Source organism: Pelmatolapia mariae, linkage group LG4, assembly GCF_036321145.2.
Source record: "Pelmatolapia mariae isolate MD_Pm_ZW linkage group LG4, Pm_UMD_F_2, whole genome shotgun sequence".
Classification (NCBI taxonomy): Eukaryota; Metazoa; Chordata; class Actinopteri; order Cichliformes; family Cichlidae; genus Pelmatolapia; species Pelmatolapia mariae.
The window spans coordinates 19,153,930-19,173,094 of NC_086230.1; the positions used below are offsets into that span (position 1 = coordinate 19,153,930).

The 19,165-nt window shown below is 42.1% G+C and overlaps 1 protein-coding gene across 1 annotated transcript; it reads right to left on the reverse strand.

Annotated features, from left to right (window-relative positions):
- Positions 1 to 1,393: 1,393 nt before the first annotated feature.
- srebf1 (sterol regulatory element binding transcription factor 1) lies at positions 1,394 to 18,308 on the reverse strand. Its single transcript, XM_063471738.1, has 19 exons — positions 17,948 to 18,308; positions 14,537 to 15,082; positions 13,014 to 13,189; positions 12,760 to 12,897; positions 12,431 to 12,649; positions 12,191 to 12,305; positions 11,750 to 11,907; positions 9,131 to 9,347; positions 8,826 to 9,010; positions 8,382 to 8,643; positions 7,975 to 8,141; positions 7,554 to 7,722; positions 7,320 to 7,428; positions 6,970 to 7,079; positions 5,960 to 6,092; positions 5,648 to 5,813; positions 4,635 to 4,850; positions 3,862 to 3,973; positions 1,394 to 3,117 (listed from the first exon to the last, which is right to left on the reverse strand). The coding sequence occupies exons 1-19, from the start codon at positions 18,051 to 18,053 to the stop codon at positions 2,897 to 2,899; spliced, it is 3,525 nt and encodes a 1,174-aa protein (XP_063327808.1). The 5' UTR covers positions 18,054 to 18,308; the 3' UTR covers positions 1,394 to 2,896.
- Positions 18,309 to 19,165: the final 857 nt, after the last annotated feature.

The following is a 19,165-nucleotide window of genomic DNA, read 5'->3' on the forward strand; positions in this document are numbered from 1 at the left end:
CAGAGTGGCCACTCAAGGGCACAAATTGGAAAGAGGAATAATGACAATGCTTAAAAAGCCATATTTTAATACAACTAATCCTTAACATGATAAGAAATCATACAGAAACATTCTGCTATTTATTATAATTAACAGGACCCATAATGCTCATCTTCAGCTCCATACGTTTGTTCTTGGACTCTGCTAGAGTAGCCTTGCATCAGTCACATTTCACAACATCATCTCAACCTCTCACTGAAACAATAATTAAGTCAACTTTGTTCTGATTGGCTGCCCCTCACAAACAGAAGGTTTAAACACCAGTTCTCTGGGCGAAAAGGTCTTCTTGACGCTGCGGGTCAGAGGAGTTATAGGATGGCAACACTAACTCAAATCACTCCTTCTTACAACTAAGTTATGCAGAAGAGCGTCTCTGAATGCACAACACGTCGAAACTTGAAGGAGATGGGCTACAGCAGCAGAAGACCACACTGGGTGCCACTCCTGTCAGCTAAGAACAGGAAACTGAGGCTACAGTTCACACGGGTTACCTAAATTGGACGACAGATGCCTGGTCTGATGGGTCTCAATTTCTGTCACGACATTTGGTTGGTAGGCAAAAACAGCATGAATTCACCCTTCCTTGTAATTATGATTAGGTGATGGTGTAATGGTGTGGGGGCGATTTTTGTGGCACACTTTGGGCTCCTTACCAGCAACCATGCATTGTTTAAACACCACAGCCTACCTGAGTGCTGTCGCTGACCATGTCCAGCCCTTTATGACCACAGTGTACCAACTCTGATGGGTCCTTCCAGCAGGATAACTTACTGTGTCACAAAGCTCAAATCATATGAACCTGGTTGCTTGAACATGACGAGTTCACTGTATCCGAATGTTTCGACAAATCTACAGCAACTGCGTGATGCTATCACACCAATATGGACCAAAATCTCAGAGGAACTTTGTTGAATCTATGCCACAAAGTAAGAAACGGGGTTCTAACCCAGTATTAGGAAGGTGCACCTAATGACGTGTTCCAACACATTTATTGACAAGCTTAAGGTCACTGGTTCGATTCCAGCTGGAGACACAAATCTCCTTTGGGGTTATGTCAGGAAGGGAATCCTGCGTGAAACTGAACCCGAAAAATGGAGAGCTACCCACAGGGACAACCGCTTTTGGCAAGGGAGCAGCTGAAAGTCACGAGTCATTAAATAATTAATCTATCAATATTTAAGAAAATTGATTATTCAATTTTTCTGAAGCCTTTGCTGACATTAGTCCATATCTGAGTTAGAATTTCAGCCAGACACAATGCAGACATCCTCTCAGGTTAGTGTAAGACTTAATTATTGATCATTTTTCAACCCGTATTACCCAGTTATTTCAATTACCACAGGAAACGCTCATTTCTTCTTTACAAAATATTTTAATATTTACATGACGAAAAGGAATAGATGAAGAACAAGGAAGAGATGAAAGCATGTCAGTGAAAGGTCTACATCAACATTACCTTCAGACACGGTTGCATCACTGTCATCTTAATCCCATGTTTTTCAGTCTTTCACATTAGTCACATGCTATAAAAAAAAATATACTGGTCCTGGGACATGTCAAAAAATTTGTTAAAAAAAACAAAACAAAACAATCCTCTTAAAAATTAAAACATGGTGCTTTCTCTAGGAAAGAAACCAGTAATTGAAAGAGAAAGTAACATTACAGCTACAAAAAAAGAAAGACGATTTCTCACAGGCTTTCTTTGGAACAAAAGGAAAAAACAAAGTTAATTATTTCAAAACCTTCTGCATGACATACGCAACTTTTTGTAGTTGTACAAACTACAAAAAGTTGTACCAACAGCTCATGTTTAGCTTGAGCTGTTGATTTACAACTAGCCAGTGCCTACGACAGTCGCATGGATATGCAACGCTAACCTGATACCGCACAAGATAACCAGATATGCAGCGCCTAGTTTAAAACTGCAAAATAAAGCAAGATTAAAAAAGGAAAAACAGGCATTAAATCACTCTTCTTATGCAAAATACTGCTTGATCAAAGATCATAAGATTATAAATACATATTAAAATATGTACACAGCAAAACAAGAAGGAAAAAAAACAAACAAAAAACACGACCTCTATGAAAATAACCTCATAAAGCCATAATATTACTTATCTCACTGAAATCAGCCTCACGGGCTTAGTGCAGATAGAGAAACGGGGCTCAGCTGGTGAGACATGATTTTTTATTTATTTATTTTTTTTAATTTACCTCAACAGTTACTGTTTAGTGCTTTCCCAACACACAAGCCCACGCGCTCAGACCAATCCAAGTTTGGTCGTTTTTCTCCCACAAACACAGAGACGCCTCATTCTGCAACCAATCAGAGCAGCCCGCCACTCCAGCCCACTAAGCTCTCCTGCCTATAGAAGGTGCATCGATGTAATCGGGGAAAAAAAAGAAAGAAAGAAAAGTGGGGCGAGTGGGGATACGCCAGTAAACGCAGGGCAAAAACCTCTTTCATACTTCTCACCCTCTCCGTGTCCACCAGAAGGACACGACGGCTCCTCTTTGTGGGCAAACTGTGGCACTGCAACACATTCTCACCAAGGGATTCTTTTTTTTTTTTTGACAAGAGGAAAATCGTTTTTTGATAATAATCCGCAGCAACAAGAGTGCGAACTCGACAAGTGCTTTGTTGTTTGACTGGGGTGATGGGAGGGACAACGCATGAAGAAAATCCAGTTTGATATGAATCTGTACAAATCTGTTCGATAGCTGCTCACCAAAGAGAGACTGTATGGTTTTGTCTTCTGTCGGTCTGTGTGATTTTGTATGTTACAGATGTTTATATACATGTACACAACGTCCATGCGTGTCTCTCAGCACCCCTCCCTCTCCCCTCCCCCCAGCTCTAGCTGTTGGTGACGGTGGTGCCGCTGCCCAGTTTTATGATCATTTGCTGGCAGTCGTGGAGGGTCCTCTTGTCTCCCAGCTTCTCCAGGGTGCGGGCAGCGTCGGCCAGCATGCCCACCCTTTGGCCCGGAGCCGAAAGAAAGGACGGAGGAAGGTAGCGGCACGCCAGCATCACAGCCTCCGCCTGCTCCCGCTGGCCAGGCCGCATCTCACACTCCTCTGCACACACACAACACACACACACAAAAAAACAAAAACAGTTAGTTACTGTGGCATTTCGGGTGAGCTTTTTGATGTCGTTAACCAGCAACAGCCAAACAGAGTTTAATCACTGATCTGATTTATAACGAAAACTGAAATGGCCTGCCCTTCTCCAAAAAGCCTCCCACCATCACTTATAAACACAATGACAAATCAACAGCATGTCCCAGCTTCTCTGTCTGCCACAAAACAAGCTAAATGAATGGTAAATAAAGCAAATACTAAAAAAAAAAACTAAAGTAATTAAGTCTAACAATCCATAGATTGCTTTTAGTATAAAATTTATTGGATTTCACCTGTTTATCCATTTATCAAGTATTCTAGAGAACCTTAGAAAATAATGTAAAGAAATTGTTTTCTAGCAATTCAGGAGGATCTCCGAATGTCTCAAACAGATATATATTTAGTTTAATAAAACATAAGTCAAGAAAAAGCATCACATCCCCAGAATGTAGAAGCTGCACTTATTAAATGCTGGCCCTTTTTTGACTAGACTTAATAAAGAAATACATTTTCAAAGCAGACGGATTAGATAAGGACCAAGTGACATAAATATTCAGAGCTTTCTCTGTTACTTCACCAAATTAAAAATATCAACAGGAGTTATTCAAACAGAATCTTCCTGCAGACAGAATCACCAGTGCAGACTGAATGAAATATCAAATCCACAGTAATATTGTACACACATGCACACACACACACCTGTCTTGGCTCCGGGTGTTGCTCTGCGCCGCAGTGAGCGATCCAGAAGCTGATGTGTGCGGGTGGGACTGGCCCCCGCCATCAGCCTGGCCGTAGCTTCATGGAGAAACAACTGGAAAGGGATGGAGTGGAAAGAGAGAGAGAGGTGAGAGAAGAGGAGGAGGAGGGACGACAGCGAGTGATGATGACTCACACATAATGCTCGGCTCTACCTCTGAGAGACTTTGAAGTCTTGTGAACAATGCTGCTAAACGCTTGCCTCAGGGTGTGTGTGTGTGTGTGTGTGTGTGTGTGTGTGTGTGTGTGTGTGTGTGTGTGTGTGTGTGTGTGTGTGTGTGTGTGCGCGTGCGTGCATGCTGCAACACCTCCCAACCTCACAGAGAATTATATATACCCTGCACTGCCTGCAAATACGTGCACTGGATTATATTTGTATCCATTCCCAATGTGCTTCTCTGTGCCAATGTGTGCCTTTATTAAGTGAAGAAATTCTATTCTTTTTAATTCACTCATTCACGACACATATGCAGCAGATTTGTGTTTTACACTTTCATTAAAGAGCATCTTAAGATTCATCTTAACATGTTTTGGTTTGGGATAGCACGCTGCACTCAGATCCAGTGTCTTTGTATGCAACTACTGAAATAGTTTTCAGTTGAGACAAACTTCAGATTTAGCACAAACTCTTCCCTCATATTAGGCCCAGCACAGAGCTTTCATAAACCAAAAGGGAAAACTTAAAAGGCAGAATGTGGTGACAAGGTTTTACATACTCTTCGCATCGCAGGTCTGAAACTCTGTGCCAATTTGCGTAGCGAGCTGAGATCTTGCTGAAAGCCCACGAGCTCTGGTGGAGAGGCCTGCTGAATGCTCGCAGGGCCGCTGGTCCCCGCTGAGCCTTGCCCCGTGGGAGTGGCCCCTTGTTGCTGCAGACGCCAGACATTTGTCCTCATAACCAGCAGCAGATCACACAACAGCAACTGGACAACCTAGCGAGAAATAATTAGCTTTAGTGCTCAAATATTCTCAACTTAAAAACAAAAATGAAAAGAAAAGGGGAAAAAAAGCCTCAGTCTCCACTGACCTCAGAACTGCATACTGAAGTATGATGAATATGTCATGTTTTGAAAAACACCAAGAATTAGACTAAAAAAAAAAAATGTTTGCATGTTTGTCATACAACACCGCTTCCAGTTTATAAAAATAAGTAATATCCATCACATTTTGCTCAGGACATTAATCTACAAATAGTTTCAGCTGCAATTATTAAAACAGTCACTTTCGTAATGTTATGCATCTCTAATCGACGCTAAAGGACATTTTCCACCTCTCCTACGCGAGTGTGTGTTCTGCTGTGAGTGGCCCAGCTCTGTGTTGCACTGCAGGTACATTGCACTCAGCTGAGACACACATGCAATGCAACTACAATGCACTGCAGCTCTGGCCATGCACTCACACCCGCTGTGAGCTACCTATCCACCAGCATCACCATCTGCTGAGTGCCAGAGGGTAGGACACTGCAGCATCGCAGAGCAGAGATGCTGCGAGGGATTCGCTGTCTGGTGAAGTGTGTCGCTTTGTACTGTGACAAAGGTGCACGTGTCTGTGTGTGTGCATAATTTAATCACCTTATAACTATGTAACTATTCCCGACACTTTAAGTATTCTTGTGCATTTTTTTCCCTCGTGCAGATGTTGTCACCTTAATGAAATGTCCCTCATAGGTGTAATAAACATCACTTACGTGCACAAATCTGGAAGAGATTGTGCCTTTCTTTGTGCGTACCTTGTCTAAACTGGAGCTATGACAGTGTGGTCCCAGGTTGAGGCTGTCTCGGAGCAGGGCGCTGGCCTTGTCACTGTAGCTCAGACTCAATTGGCAGTTTTCTGGCTTGGACAGCAGAGCTCGCACTGCCCTGAATGTGTTCAGACAGGCTTTGGGCAGAAGACTCCTGATAGAAAGAGAGTGGTGGGCGGGCAACAGACAAAGGACACAGGTTAAAGTGGTGCAAGTGTTTAAGGGTGGGTGGGTGTGTGTCCTTAGCCTGGCATTTGCAGGGCAAAGTTCCAAATTCACATCTTTATACGTCTAACTTACTCTGCGTTCTGCAGACTGCGGGGCAGGTGCTCAACAGTCGGATACAGTCTCTCTGCTGCAGCATCATCTCCTTGGAGCCAGTTGATGATCACCACAGTGATTGAGGACCACCACTTAGAATGAGGGTCACAGCCTGGATATTAGAGGAAAAACAGTCAAAGCTGAGACACCCTCAGACAGAAACAAACATGCAGATATTTAAATCCCAGAGTGTCCACTTTCACATTTAGCATGCATGGCGGTGCACCCGTGCAGACAGCTGCTGTCTGCATTTTGACCTCTGAATCAATCTGTTTCTACCCTGGAGGATTTTGACGACTCCCTCACAAGGAAAAAGTACTCCATTTAACACAGGGCAACACACACAGACTTCTAAAACATGTAGCGAGTAACCTGAGGCTCTGCCAAGAAAAGTCTCCTATTAAAATCCCTGCACAGTCTCTCATCCCTCCCGCTCCCTCCTTCCTCTCAAGGTGATCACCAATTTGACAGTGCTGAAGATAGATGAAGCAATCTAGCGAATGCCTCCCTTTCACCTAGCCCTCTCTCGCTCAGATCAGTGATCAGTAAGGACAAAGGAAAGCGGTGGGAGGATGGAAGTCAAAGGGAACTCAAGCTACTTGATCTCTGTAGTGTAAAAATGAACTTTGTCACACAGCTTCTTATTCTGCACGCGCAGTAAAGAAAGAGCAGTGTGCAGAGAAGGTTAATGCAATTATTTCAAAAAAGATAAGTAGCAGTGAAGTAAGGAGTACGCATCTAGACGTGTAACTGCTTGATGTACTTAAGCAACAGAAACATTTAGAGGCAAGTTCTGATTTTTCTAAAAGCAAATTTTAACCAGATTAAAAAGTCGGTACCATTAGTGATCACTAATGTTTTTAGCGCTGAAGATACACTGTCAAAGATTACTTTTCAATATAAATATTCTGCATATTGTGGAATATGAACATATTACACAGAAATACAAATGAGACTGCAAACAGAAACAACAGTTGCCATAGCCATACCTGTGACAGTTGCCATGTTGGACCCAATAGCAAAGGACTGTGAGGTGGCACCAGCCGCATCTGAAGCACTAATCAACAGCTGGAGATATTCCAGGGCATCGGCATACTCGCTGAGGACACACACACACACACAATGAATGGTTATTTTGCCTCACAAATCGTTAAAATAAAACATACCTACAAAAGGGGTTTTTTTAAATACCAAATTTAATTCTGCGTTTATTATCCTCATTCCTTTCTTTGTATGTTGGCGACTCTATGAGAAGTAAACCGTAACTTGCTCCCAAGAAAAGCAAACGAACCAAAAGTTACAAGAATCGATTATATGAAAGCGCGTCTTGATTTCTCACCCGTCTCCCGGACTTGTATTTTTCTCTCCACGAGGCTGGGCCACACAGTACAGAGCCTTTTCCAGGAGGTGTTCTCTAAATGCCTGAGTCACCTGAGCCAGAGGATCCACTGCAAGGGAAACCATTAACAAATATAAACATCAGAATGTGCCTGCATATTGTAGGCAAGAGGATTCCAAATTAGGTATTGTAAAAACAGTTATACACTGAGTACAAACTTTTGCTTTCACTGACCAGTGTTGCCAGCCTGGCTGTAGATGCTTTCTTTAGGGGTGCTGCGAATAGCCCAGTCCCCATCCACGAAGAAGCGGTGACCTAGTGGGTGACAAAGCCACTGCATGGCTGGGGGGACACTGCCACTGGAAGATAGGCATGCTTGACGAGCACTGCTCAGGAACACACGCTATCAAAAGAAGGGGAAAAAAAGGTTTTGGTTCGGTGTAGTTTAAAATCTTTCACGTTGGGACAGATCGCAGAATCTTTAATCACCTCAGTGAATGTTTATTAACCATGAAAGATAAATTAAACAAAATGTCAACTCAAAACTGGTTGTTGTTACATCATGTGAGCACAAAAGAAACAGAGTCGGGGTAAAAACACTGCTTATAAATGACTGAGCAAGAAGCGTATGCTTGTGCAAACAACAGGGACTCACAGAGGTGAAATGCAGAACCCTCGGCAAACTGGCTTTGACTCGTAGAGCCGCAGAAACATAGATCTCAGCCAGCGAGGCCACAGGCAGGCATGAGCCGGAACACTCTGCAAGGTTCACTGCACTTAAAGACATGTGCACTGCTGAGAGGTGGCTGCCATTCAGTTTACCTGCAGGCACAGATCGAAGACAAGAAAATAATTACAGGGTTTATTTTTAATATTCATAAAAATTATTTAAACTGGAATTTATCTTTAGACAGAATCTTTTTGCACAGCAAAGACTGCAATGCTTTTTAAACCTTACTTCAAATGTTGCTGAGTTGCTTTGAAATGAATGACAATTCACCTCCTAATGTCCAGCGTGTGACACTGATCTGATCTAAAAACAAGACTCTTATGGTGACCAACCTGTCATGTGAAGCTGGTGTAAGCGGTGATAAACCAGGGCGGCGTCACGGCTGCTTTTGCAGGCATCCTCCTGCAGGGGGCGATCAGATCGCAGCCCTCCTGCCCTGGCAGCCAGCCAGCGGCCAACCCATAGACGCTGGAGGCAGAATCTTAGCAAAGACCAGAGCGCTGCACAGGCCAAGTCCAACTGGGAGGTGGGTAAGGGGCGACCAAGAGCCTTCAGACAAGTCCACAGGTTGTGACTGGCTTGAGCAAAATCTCCCTGTGAAGTGTAAAAGAGATAAATGGTGAGAGAAAACAGACAAAGAGCCACTTTATAGATTCTGTGAGAGTTCAGAGGGATTTCTGATTTAAATGTGGTCAAATTCCTCCTTGTGGATCAGTACACTTTGTCAATTTGGCACACGTTTAAAAAAAAAAGAAAAAAGAAAAAAAGAAGCATACTCTTGCCAGGTCCAGGTCAGCCTGTTTGCGATGCCTCCAGAACAAGACGGATGATCCAGAATGTGGTCTGGTTACAGGTTCTCCATACACCAACAGCCGTATTAGAACTCCTGATACCAGAATACCATTCAGTAGCCACACCAGTATAGTTGGGAGCATCCAATCCATCCAGCCCCATGAGTCAGCTATAAACAACACACAGAGTGTCATTTAACTGCAAAGAAAATCTATTTATTGAGAGCTAATTATGTGAAATTGGCATCACTGCCATCTGTCTCCCTCCCAGCATTTTCCCCACTCTGTACCTGCGACATCCACACCCAGGACGGTCCTGCCCGCGTGATGGGTGCTTACAGCTTCAGTATTTCCAGATGAGCTGCTACCCGATGAACAGAACAGAGCAGCCAAAGGGTTGAGGGAGAGGAAGAGAAAGGTAAAGGCGCACAACGCCATACGGGAACGGTCCAACATGCCAATGGCACTGCCACCTGCTGTCGACTGGTCCGGCGTGCCTATATTTGGCTGAAACACGAGAGAATCCAGAAGGACACATTTGTGATTATTCAATTTATTAATTCAGGCAGCAACATCAATCTGACAAAAAGTATGAGTAATTACATTTTTGATGTGTTATAGTGGTTGATTAATAGGTGAGCGTTGTACACAAGCTGTCAAGCATCACGGGTGTTCATGGGGAATTTTTTCGCAGCCAAAAGAATCACGTTTGTATATTTTTTTTTTGTCCATTAAGACTGACAGTTGCTGTGTGGTCAAGGTTTCTGTTGGTAACAGTTTCCTAGATTGCTCATGGGAGCGCCTGTGAAGGAAGTTTACTAAGGTTTTCTTTGAGGTGCTTTAAGCCGTCACCATGGCACTGACCGAACTCCAATTCACAAAAATCAGCTGATGCCAAATTTCATCACCGGAGCACACTTGGGTTAAAGGAAGAAATAGGCCGAGTCCATGTGACGTCACTCCTGCCGTGACGTCACTCCAGAAAGCACACGCACAAGGCAATGGCGGTGTGACGAGCCAAAAACAGACTCAGGCGAGCTCAGACTTTTCACAGCTCAGCACAGACAATGTTCTCTCCCATGTTTGTAGTGCAAAATGCAAAGCTGGAAACGATAATGCATCTAATCTGAGGAAACACCTGGTCAAACACAAAACACAGCTAGAAGAATGCACCAGATCTGAAAGCCCAAAAGCCAAATTCACAGTCACTGCAGCTTAATTTAGCACATCTGTCACCAGTGTGACATCCACCAATGGATGATGATGATGAAACATCTTCGTCAGGTAATTAATTAGTAAGTCGGACACGTTGCACGCAAAAAAACCCAGGACTTTTTTCACTGTGTTGTTTGACATTTTAACTCACGTGCTGTTTACGGTAAACATGCACGTCATGTGAAATTGTATATCCAAAGCACTGGTAGATAATCGCAACTAATTATAGCTTAGAATTAATATTAAATGTGTTATAATAATAATAATAATAATAATGGATTGGATTTATATAGCGCTTTTCGAGACCCTTAAAGTGCTTTACAATACCACTATTCATTCACTCTCACATTCACACACTGGTGGAGGCAAGCTACAGTTGTAGCCACAGCTGCCCTGGGGCAGACTGACAGAAGCGAGGCTGCCATATCGTGCCATCGGCCCCTCTGGCCAACACCAGTAGGCAGTAGGTGAAGTGTCTTGCCCAAGGACACAACGACTGAGACTGTCCGAACCCGGTGTTCACTGCCAGACAGCGACCAAAGCATTAAATAACAAAATGTTTCAAGTGAGAAGTTTGGACTTATTTTTGTAAGAGAAATCTTGGATTTATTATGTCACAATGAGTAAAATACCGAAAAACAGTACCAAAGCCCAGGTACAGGTATCTGTATCTATTCAAATGTGAAAGGTAACCAAGACTTGTTGTTCCAATATACAAAAAAAAAAAATCCCATACAGATGGCACCATATGCCTAAAGGAATAAACAAAGCACAGCAAAAACAGGTTTTAGCTAGTTTCAGTTAGCCATATCTCATCTTCTATTTTGAGAATATGCAAATCATTAAAGCAGTCTATGGGAAAAAAAAACTGTTAGGGATTCATCACAGTGTGAAGAACTGTGTGGACAAATACTTCCAACAATTTAATGTATCTTAATTTTCATTCCCAACCCATCAATTCACTGCATGGGCTCAAATGAGTCCACTAACCAGTGCTGTGCTGGTGTCCCTGCATCCATAAATCCAGAAAAAAAACCTATTCTAAACATTTATTCACAGCAGCTGCCCATCTTACAAAAAGCACCATTAACACTAACATATGCTACTATCAAGACAATGTCTTTTTTTTAAATGAAGGCCTTGGCCACTTTGCCAGCACACTACCAAATCGCATGCATCCATCTGCAGAGAGCCTGGCAGCTAAACTGACCTGCCTGCATTCTGACAGGGCTGTCACCCACAGAGGCGTCCGTTGTTGTCTTTTTCCTTTCACAATGTGCCAAATGTTCAGACTGCTGAGCAGCTGAAATCCTATATCAAGCAAGCACAGAAAAAGATTGTGCTTTCAGAACTACAGCAACTGGTCTCCACGGTTCCCTCACGCCTGCTTAAAGGTGACGTAAACCAGTGGGAAACATGCCGGTGTACCTACATTTGTCTTTAGACGCTTTGCTTTTGCTGGCATCGTATTCAAAATAAGAAAGAAAACTTTAAAAATTTGAAATGTTTTCTTTGCATCATTTTCATGTCAATGCAGGATTTGAATGATCTGCAAATTCTGATTTTTCAAATATATATTTTACAGAGTCCTAACTTTCATTCAAACGCAAACCTAATGGGAACAAACCATCTGTCCTTGCATCTCTATCGTGAACCCTCATCTCAAATGTTTCGTTTAAATGAGCTCTGTATACCTTTGTGTCCTCTCCCATTGGACTGTCAGGTTCTGAGTCACTGCCACAGTGAGAGAAGGAAGTTGGGGAACCCACGTCAGAGGCTGGCGGGGTGGGCAGCTCGCTCTTCACATCAGCCTGTCCATCCACCTCCATGGCAACCAGGTCCTTAAGAGACTCTGCAGAAAAGGGGTTTAAAAAAAAAAAAAAGATGATGAAGGAAGTAGTTAGAGGGTCAATCAAGGGTACAAAAGAAAAGAAAAGCTTCAACCCTACAATACACTTCATTTCATTTTATATTTGTCTTTTCAGGATTTAAAAAAAAAAAAAAAAAAAAAAAAAAAAAAAAATCAGCAGTCATTGTTGTTAAAGGTTACCGGAATGATTGACTTTCAAGAAATTGAAATAAAATGCTAAGAGGCTGTTGACGAATAAAGAAAAGAGACCATTTTAAGCACATACTGTTTTTCTGGGCTGCCATTTTAAGAGCCATGTTCTCTTGTTTGAGCTTCTGGTTAGTCTGCTGCAGGTAACGGATGTAATCGATGGCTTTCCTCAGTACTGCAGATTTATTGAGCTAGAAATGAAAGAAAAAGACCGACCGAATTATTAGACCTCTGCTGTTCATGAAAAAGAAAAAAAGAAAAAAAAAAAGAATATGGCATAAAAAGCATGGGATGCTTGTAAATACGTGCTTCTTACCTTAGCATCAGTGCCAGCCACCAAGTCTTTCAACTCCACGATTTTGTCATTGATGGAGGAGCGGTACCGCTTCTCAATAGCGTTGTGGGCCGTGCGCTTCTCCCCTTTGTGTGGCTGGCCAGCCGGCTTACCACTGATAGCGATGCGGTTGATGGGAAGCTTTTCAGCATCCACCATGACAGGCACTGTAGTCAGGAAAGTACCCCCACCCATGAATGCCTGAGAAAACAGGATGATGTAAGTGCCAGGGTTAACATCGTGGGTGTAAACTCGACAGCGGTGCACTGTGTGACTTCAGTATTAGCTTTGAGTTCATATTGTGCATCTACCTGCAGCGAAGTGCTTTGTGCTGGGGTGGTGGTGGCCAGGGACGTGGGAGAAGCTACAGTAGTGACTATGCAGGGGTCAGGCTTCAAAGTGGTCAGCAGTAGACTCTCAGCCTTGATGAACTGGGGCTGAAGCAACACCTGAGGACACCAGGGCAGATAGATGCACCAAAAATTCATTTACGTAAACGAGGACTACAGTGCATTCGTTTTTAAGTCCATCCAGGCTCGCTCAGAGAGCACCTTCACACACTTACAGGTACTTGCTGTACGTGGGCTGCGACAGTTTGAACTGGAGGGCTTGTTGATGTGGTCAGGAGAGGAGATGCAGTTGTCAGCCCTTGGAGCTGAGTCTGAATGGCCACTGGCTGAATGCTCGGCGGTGAGGATGACAAACTGGTGGCAGGAGTGCTCACACTGCTGGGACTGCCAGCTAGAAAAAAAAAAAAACACATTGATGCCAAAAAGACTTCTTCAGACTTAAATCACGCAAGTAAAATTTGAAGAAAAATCCGAGCAATTCTGACTTGAAATTAACAATATTTTTTTTTTTAAACGAATATGTTAAGTATTTGGTGGTTTGTGTTAAAATTTCCGTGATCATTTAACGGTTTAGTAGCACACTACCCATTTCAACATTTAAGCTTCCAAAAGAACTGCCAGCTTTAAAAGTAAAAAACACCTGAACTCTTTATTTCATCAAAACTGCATTAGTTTTAAGACTTTGTAGGCAAAAGGTGAACTATGGACTCATTATAAATGCGATACTCTCCAAATGATATGGCCGCTACTTTCGCTTATCTCCACCAAGCTTTAAGAGATATGGATAAAGATATGCACATGCAGTGGACTGTCTACTGTGTACGCACCAATGTTCCACGTCTTGTCCACACACACAAATTTCATTTCACTCGCAGACTCTTACGCAGCTGAGCAAAGTCTATTAGATTACGACATTAATTAGAAATCATCCGAGGTTAAATAACCTAGTGTCCTGATAAATGCGATGCACGTGAACAGCGAACTTGCAGGGCACTGGGAATCAGCTGCTAGATTCCATGGTTAACACAAATGTGCTTTATGTAACCCACTAAAAACATCCTCGGCATTTAACAGAAATATAAATAGACACTTGGAGTTTTTTTCCCTCACAGATGACAATTTGTCATTCTCCCCTTTTTTTCGTTTATAGAAAAAAAAAACGCTGATAAATGAGGTTATATAGCTCTATGAGATTCCATTTGTTTGTATTTGAAAAGTCAGTAAAACAGCAGTGCATGTATTGTTGAAAAGAAGTCTAACGACTGAAAGGTTAGCATCACATATTTTAATCAAATCACAATTGACAAAAATTAGATATTAACATTTTCCTTAATAACCTATTTTTTCCCCTCACTGAATACCTGACACAAGAGGTTTGTCATTTTCACTGCGCAAAAAAAAGGTTCAAAAACCTTGAACTTTAACTGTAAATTACAGAACAAAATAAACTGGTTAAGCCAGGTTAATGAAAGTTGTAAAAAGTTAAAGACAGCAGGAAGCTTGCTGTTGAGACCATTTTGTTCAGCGGTGCAGACAGAATTAGATTAGAACGATCCAACATCAGACATGCAAAGTCAAGGAACTTGTCTCTATATGAAGAAACACACTACAATAACATCACAGTTTTATTTTCATCCTTTCCTTTAAAGGTTTTATTTTTAAAGCACAGTTTGATACCCCCTACCATCTAACTCGCACATAATCTATGACTCAATCATCACCATCAGAGAGGGCTTACCTGTGTAGCTGTTTGGGCTGCTGTAGTTGGTCCGGGCCTGAGGCTGTGTCTGTGGTGGAGTCTGGGGTGCAGGAGAGGTGAAGAGTGCCTGAGGCGTTGAGCTGAATGCTGGGTTTGGTCCTGGGGAGCCATTAGGTGAAGCTGCCTGGGAAGGAGCAGACGGGCTGAGAACTGGTTGGGGTTGCTCCACTTGGGTCTGTCTGATGCTTTGAGCTTGTTGTGGGGAGGACGGCTGCTGCCTCTGGGTGGAGCTGGGTACCTGGGCCAGGGGAGACTGCTGGAAGGTGGGAGGCTGGAAGGCTTTGTCTGGGGTGGACGAGCTACGAGTAATAGGAGGGCCCAGCAGTGCATCCAGATGGGGGTTACTGCTTAGGATGGAAGATGAAGATGAAGATGGAGGTGTGGTAGTGGTGGTTGGGGGGGAGGCTGAGGTGATGGTCTGAGTCAAACCATGAATCTCTTGCATGGGAGGAGCTGTGGTGTATGGAGGGGCATCAAAGAGTCCTCCAAACTCCATGTCCTGGTTGTTGATGAGCTGGAGCATGTCTAAACAGGAAGACAAATCACAGCTACTGTGAATGTTATTGTTCAAGTAGAAAATTTATAACAATTTGCCCGCTTTAAGCAATTAAATATGGACCAAGATCAAATCTATAGGAACTGTAAATTTCTCTGGAAAACTTGTTTAGAGATTGAATTACTATCCATTTCAGTCTATCTAAGTATTATTATTAATATATAAATCCAGTGTAGAGTGGGAATGCATAAAAATGGATAAGGCCAATGTGATGCTCAAATAGAAAGGAGCAAACCCTTGAAGTGTGTGTTGGTATTGGGTAAAAAAGCTAAATGGCAACAAACAAAGTCGCATTAAAAAGGTTTTAACAGGGCTTTATGCAGTCCTGCAAAAAAAAAAAAAAAAGTTTAACTAATGAGTCATCATATTATCAAACCAACTTTAGCAGCAATAATAACTTGAAGTAACTGTTTTCCATTTGACTTTATCAGTCTCCCACATTGCTGTGGTGGAATTTTGGCCCGCTCTTCTTAACAGCGTTTGCTTTAGTTCAGACCTTTGCAGGCATTTGTTTATGCACAGCTCTTTTAAAGTCTCCCCGCGGCATTTTCTTACCACGTTGATGTCTGGACCTCAACTGGGTCACTGCAAGACCTTGACTGTTTCCTTTTTCAGCCACTATCTTGTACATTTGCTGCTGTGCTTGGGAGCATTGTCCTGTTGCATGACACAATTTCAGCCAAGCAACAGCTGTAGGACAGATGGCATCACACTTAACTCTAGAAATACAGAGGAGTTCATGGTCAACTCAATCAATGCAGGGTTCCTGAGTCCTGTGGCCGCAAAAAAAACCCCAAGTCATCACTACTCCATCGCTATGCTTAACAGTTGATATTAGGTGTTTATACAGATATGCTGTGTGATGTTGTGCGTTATGAATTATTGCTCTAAAAGTGTTCTGGTTTGTTTAGCTGCAACTTTGCTCCTGCATGTGCTTTTTAAAATTGAACCCATATTTGTGTTCAGTCTCTTTCTAACTTTACTGTCATTAATGTTAACATTTAATATGCTGTAGATTATGTAGCTCATGTGTTTTTTTGAGGTTTCTCTGACCGGGAGGTGAATTTGGGACTTCCACAAACCCATGTACTGCGAACCAGAAAAACTTCTGCTTTTATAGAGTCCATTCTTTTTCACATGACTGTAAATGTAGTACATCACATGTACTTATGACTACAGCGGTTTAAAATTGCTAAAAACTAAATTTTGTTTCATCACATTTTCCATTAATGCTCAAAAAATTACTAGAAAACTACTTTAAAACATCCTAAGCAGGAGATAGGGTGTCTTACGCAGTTTAAAAACACATTTTACAAGAAAGACTGCCTCTTGTTGCGTTAGAAAACACAGCAAGAAATACCGGGTACAGGTATACAGCACATTTCACACTTTAAGTTTATCAAGCCATTCATCATGTGCGTGCAGCTGTAGGTCCAAGAATCCAAGTGGTGTATTATTAATGAGCTATTAATCTTAATTTGTGCTCGTGCACATATGGACTTGTAGGTTTTCATTAGCATGATCTAAAAGATATAAAACATTTTAATATGTATCTTTTCCAGAAGATTTGCTAATTACAAAGATTTAAACTGACAAAAAAACCTTTAAATGAAAAAAAGTGAGATGGCACGTGTTCACTAATCATTTTTTATTCTAGGAAGCAGTGTGCTCTTGAAAGACATAAGACACTGAAATAATTTTCACAGAATTTTTTACAAGGACAGTTCGCCGCGTTTAATTTCTCTGTTAAGTGATTCTGAGTTCATGTTGTGTCTGCAGTACAAAAAAGAAAAAAAAACGAGCAGCCTGGATTTGTGAAGCAGTGTTGTGTATGAGGTGATCGCTCTTGGCCAATCAGAGCGCATCTCGGAGACTTGCTATGCCGATCAGCCCAAGACAGGAAAAGAGAGGGAGAGCTGCCTGTGGCAATGAGTGTGAGGTTACCATCGAGCAGTGTCACAGAGGGTTACTGTCGGTCAAAGTCAGGGAGATGGAGAGCACGGCCGCAGGATACGAATACTGTTTACGCAGTGCGTGTTATCTTATTTACACGTCGCCCCCTATCATAAAACACATACTGGCCAATTTAGGAAGACTTCCAGAAAACTCTAAATCTTAACACTACTCGAAATACTCTTGTGATTTCGATGGAAGGCTTAAATTGTTGCACGAATTTTATATATGACTCATACTATATATGCTGTTTGTTTTTTGCAAAAACGGGCACGTGGATAGCACTATATTCGCAAGAAAAAAAATAAAGTCGTCCACAGAGCACATGGCTAGATTAGTTTTCAACCGATTAATTTGGCATACATAAATGCATTATATTTGTCAAATCGGTCAAGTGAGGCTATGTGAACCCAAAAAGAGAGGAATGAACGACAGTAACCCCGGTCTATGGAGCACGCTGGGGGCGGGGCGCACACGAAGCTAGCTGTACGTTAGTTTCACATATTCGCCTCATGAAATGCGTTTCTATTTTTCTATTGCACAGCAAGACACACAGACGACTTCTGATATTGCAAGAATCATTGTTATAAATTACTAACAAAACATCCCAAATATCACTTCCGGCTAGCCTCCATATACTTGCTCACTGATAGTTAGCGTGTAGCTAACAGTGGATGATGAAAGCTAGCTCTCAGCTTTTAAAAGCTTTTTTATTTTTTTAAAGGTGTCTTTGTATCGAACGTCGTTGTAAGTGATGTTGTTAGTGTGATTATTACATGCAGAACACTTAAAGAATTGATACGAAAATGAATGATAACACGTACGGTGTTACCGGTTTTAGCAACTGTTTTAAGCCAGCAGCAGCCATTATATTTTCTTACCATCAATGTCGCTTAGGAGGGCCGTATCAATATCACTGGGGTCGTTAAGCGACAGTGTTGGATCCAGATTATCCAACGAATGGTCGTCAAAAGACAGGCTGTTCATCTTTACTGTCGTGTCTGGGCTTTCCAGTGTAGACTTGACTGACTGTCGGAGAAATCGGAAACTTCTGAGTCCTTACATTTGACAAAAGGACCAAGATCCCTGTCCTTTCGTCACATGCGAAACGCGAGCTGCAACTTTTCTTATTTTTGTAACTTTTGTGTCAACTAGCTGCTCACTACTAGCCCCATCATCATCCTGGGAAACTTGTCAAACCAAGCCAAACACCGACGCTCATTTACTACTAACGTGCTTACAGCGGTAGCCGGAGAAACCCATCCAACCGATGATGATTGACAGTTGCGCCAGCCAATCACCCTCCTTTGATCTAGATTCCCACGTCCCTGTTTCTCAGGCTTGTTTTGATTGTTTGAGTAAATGAGTGAGGGCATGTGGAGTATACGGCCACAATCTAACACAATTTACACACAAAATCAGATAATGTACAAAAAACAACAAATAATTGCAGTAATCGAAGAAGTGATGCCGTGGCTAGAAAATATTTATATGGTTACATTTGATGGGTATGTTAAAAAAGCTAACTACAGCATAAACGAGTTAAGTTCTGATTCCAGAGCAGCTTAATACAGTTCTGAATATCTTTTATAATATTGATTATAAATAAATATTTTTTTTTCTCTTTGTATACAGCATGGACATGTTTATTGTGGGCTTGCCACCAATAGCCAATCATAGTCGTGTGGGGCGTGCGCTTAGCGACAGCCAAGTTTGTTTGACTCGAATTAGCGACTCCTCCTGTAGAACCAGTAAAACCGTCCAATGAGAAGCTCAGAATCAGAGTGGGGTGATCTGACGTTGTATCTTTGGGTCTAGCGATTACATCATGTGTTTCGCTCCTGGAATGATGGAAGCAGGCACAGCAGGAAGAAAATAAACTGCACAACTACATGTAGCCAGGAGGAAATAAAAACTGAGCACATGTATTTTAACAAAAACAGTTCCTGCAACTCTTCGTAATGGTGGTTTACATTACATTTTTTCTCTCTCCTATAATAATTAGTAACGTAAAAACAGGCAATGCGGGTGTTTTTGTTCGTTTGTTGTTGTATCCCTAAGACTTCATTTGAAACACAATCTTTCACAACGTCTATCTT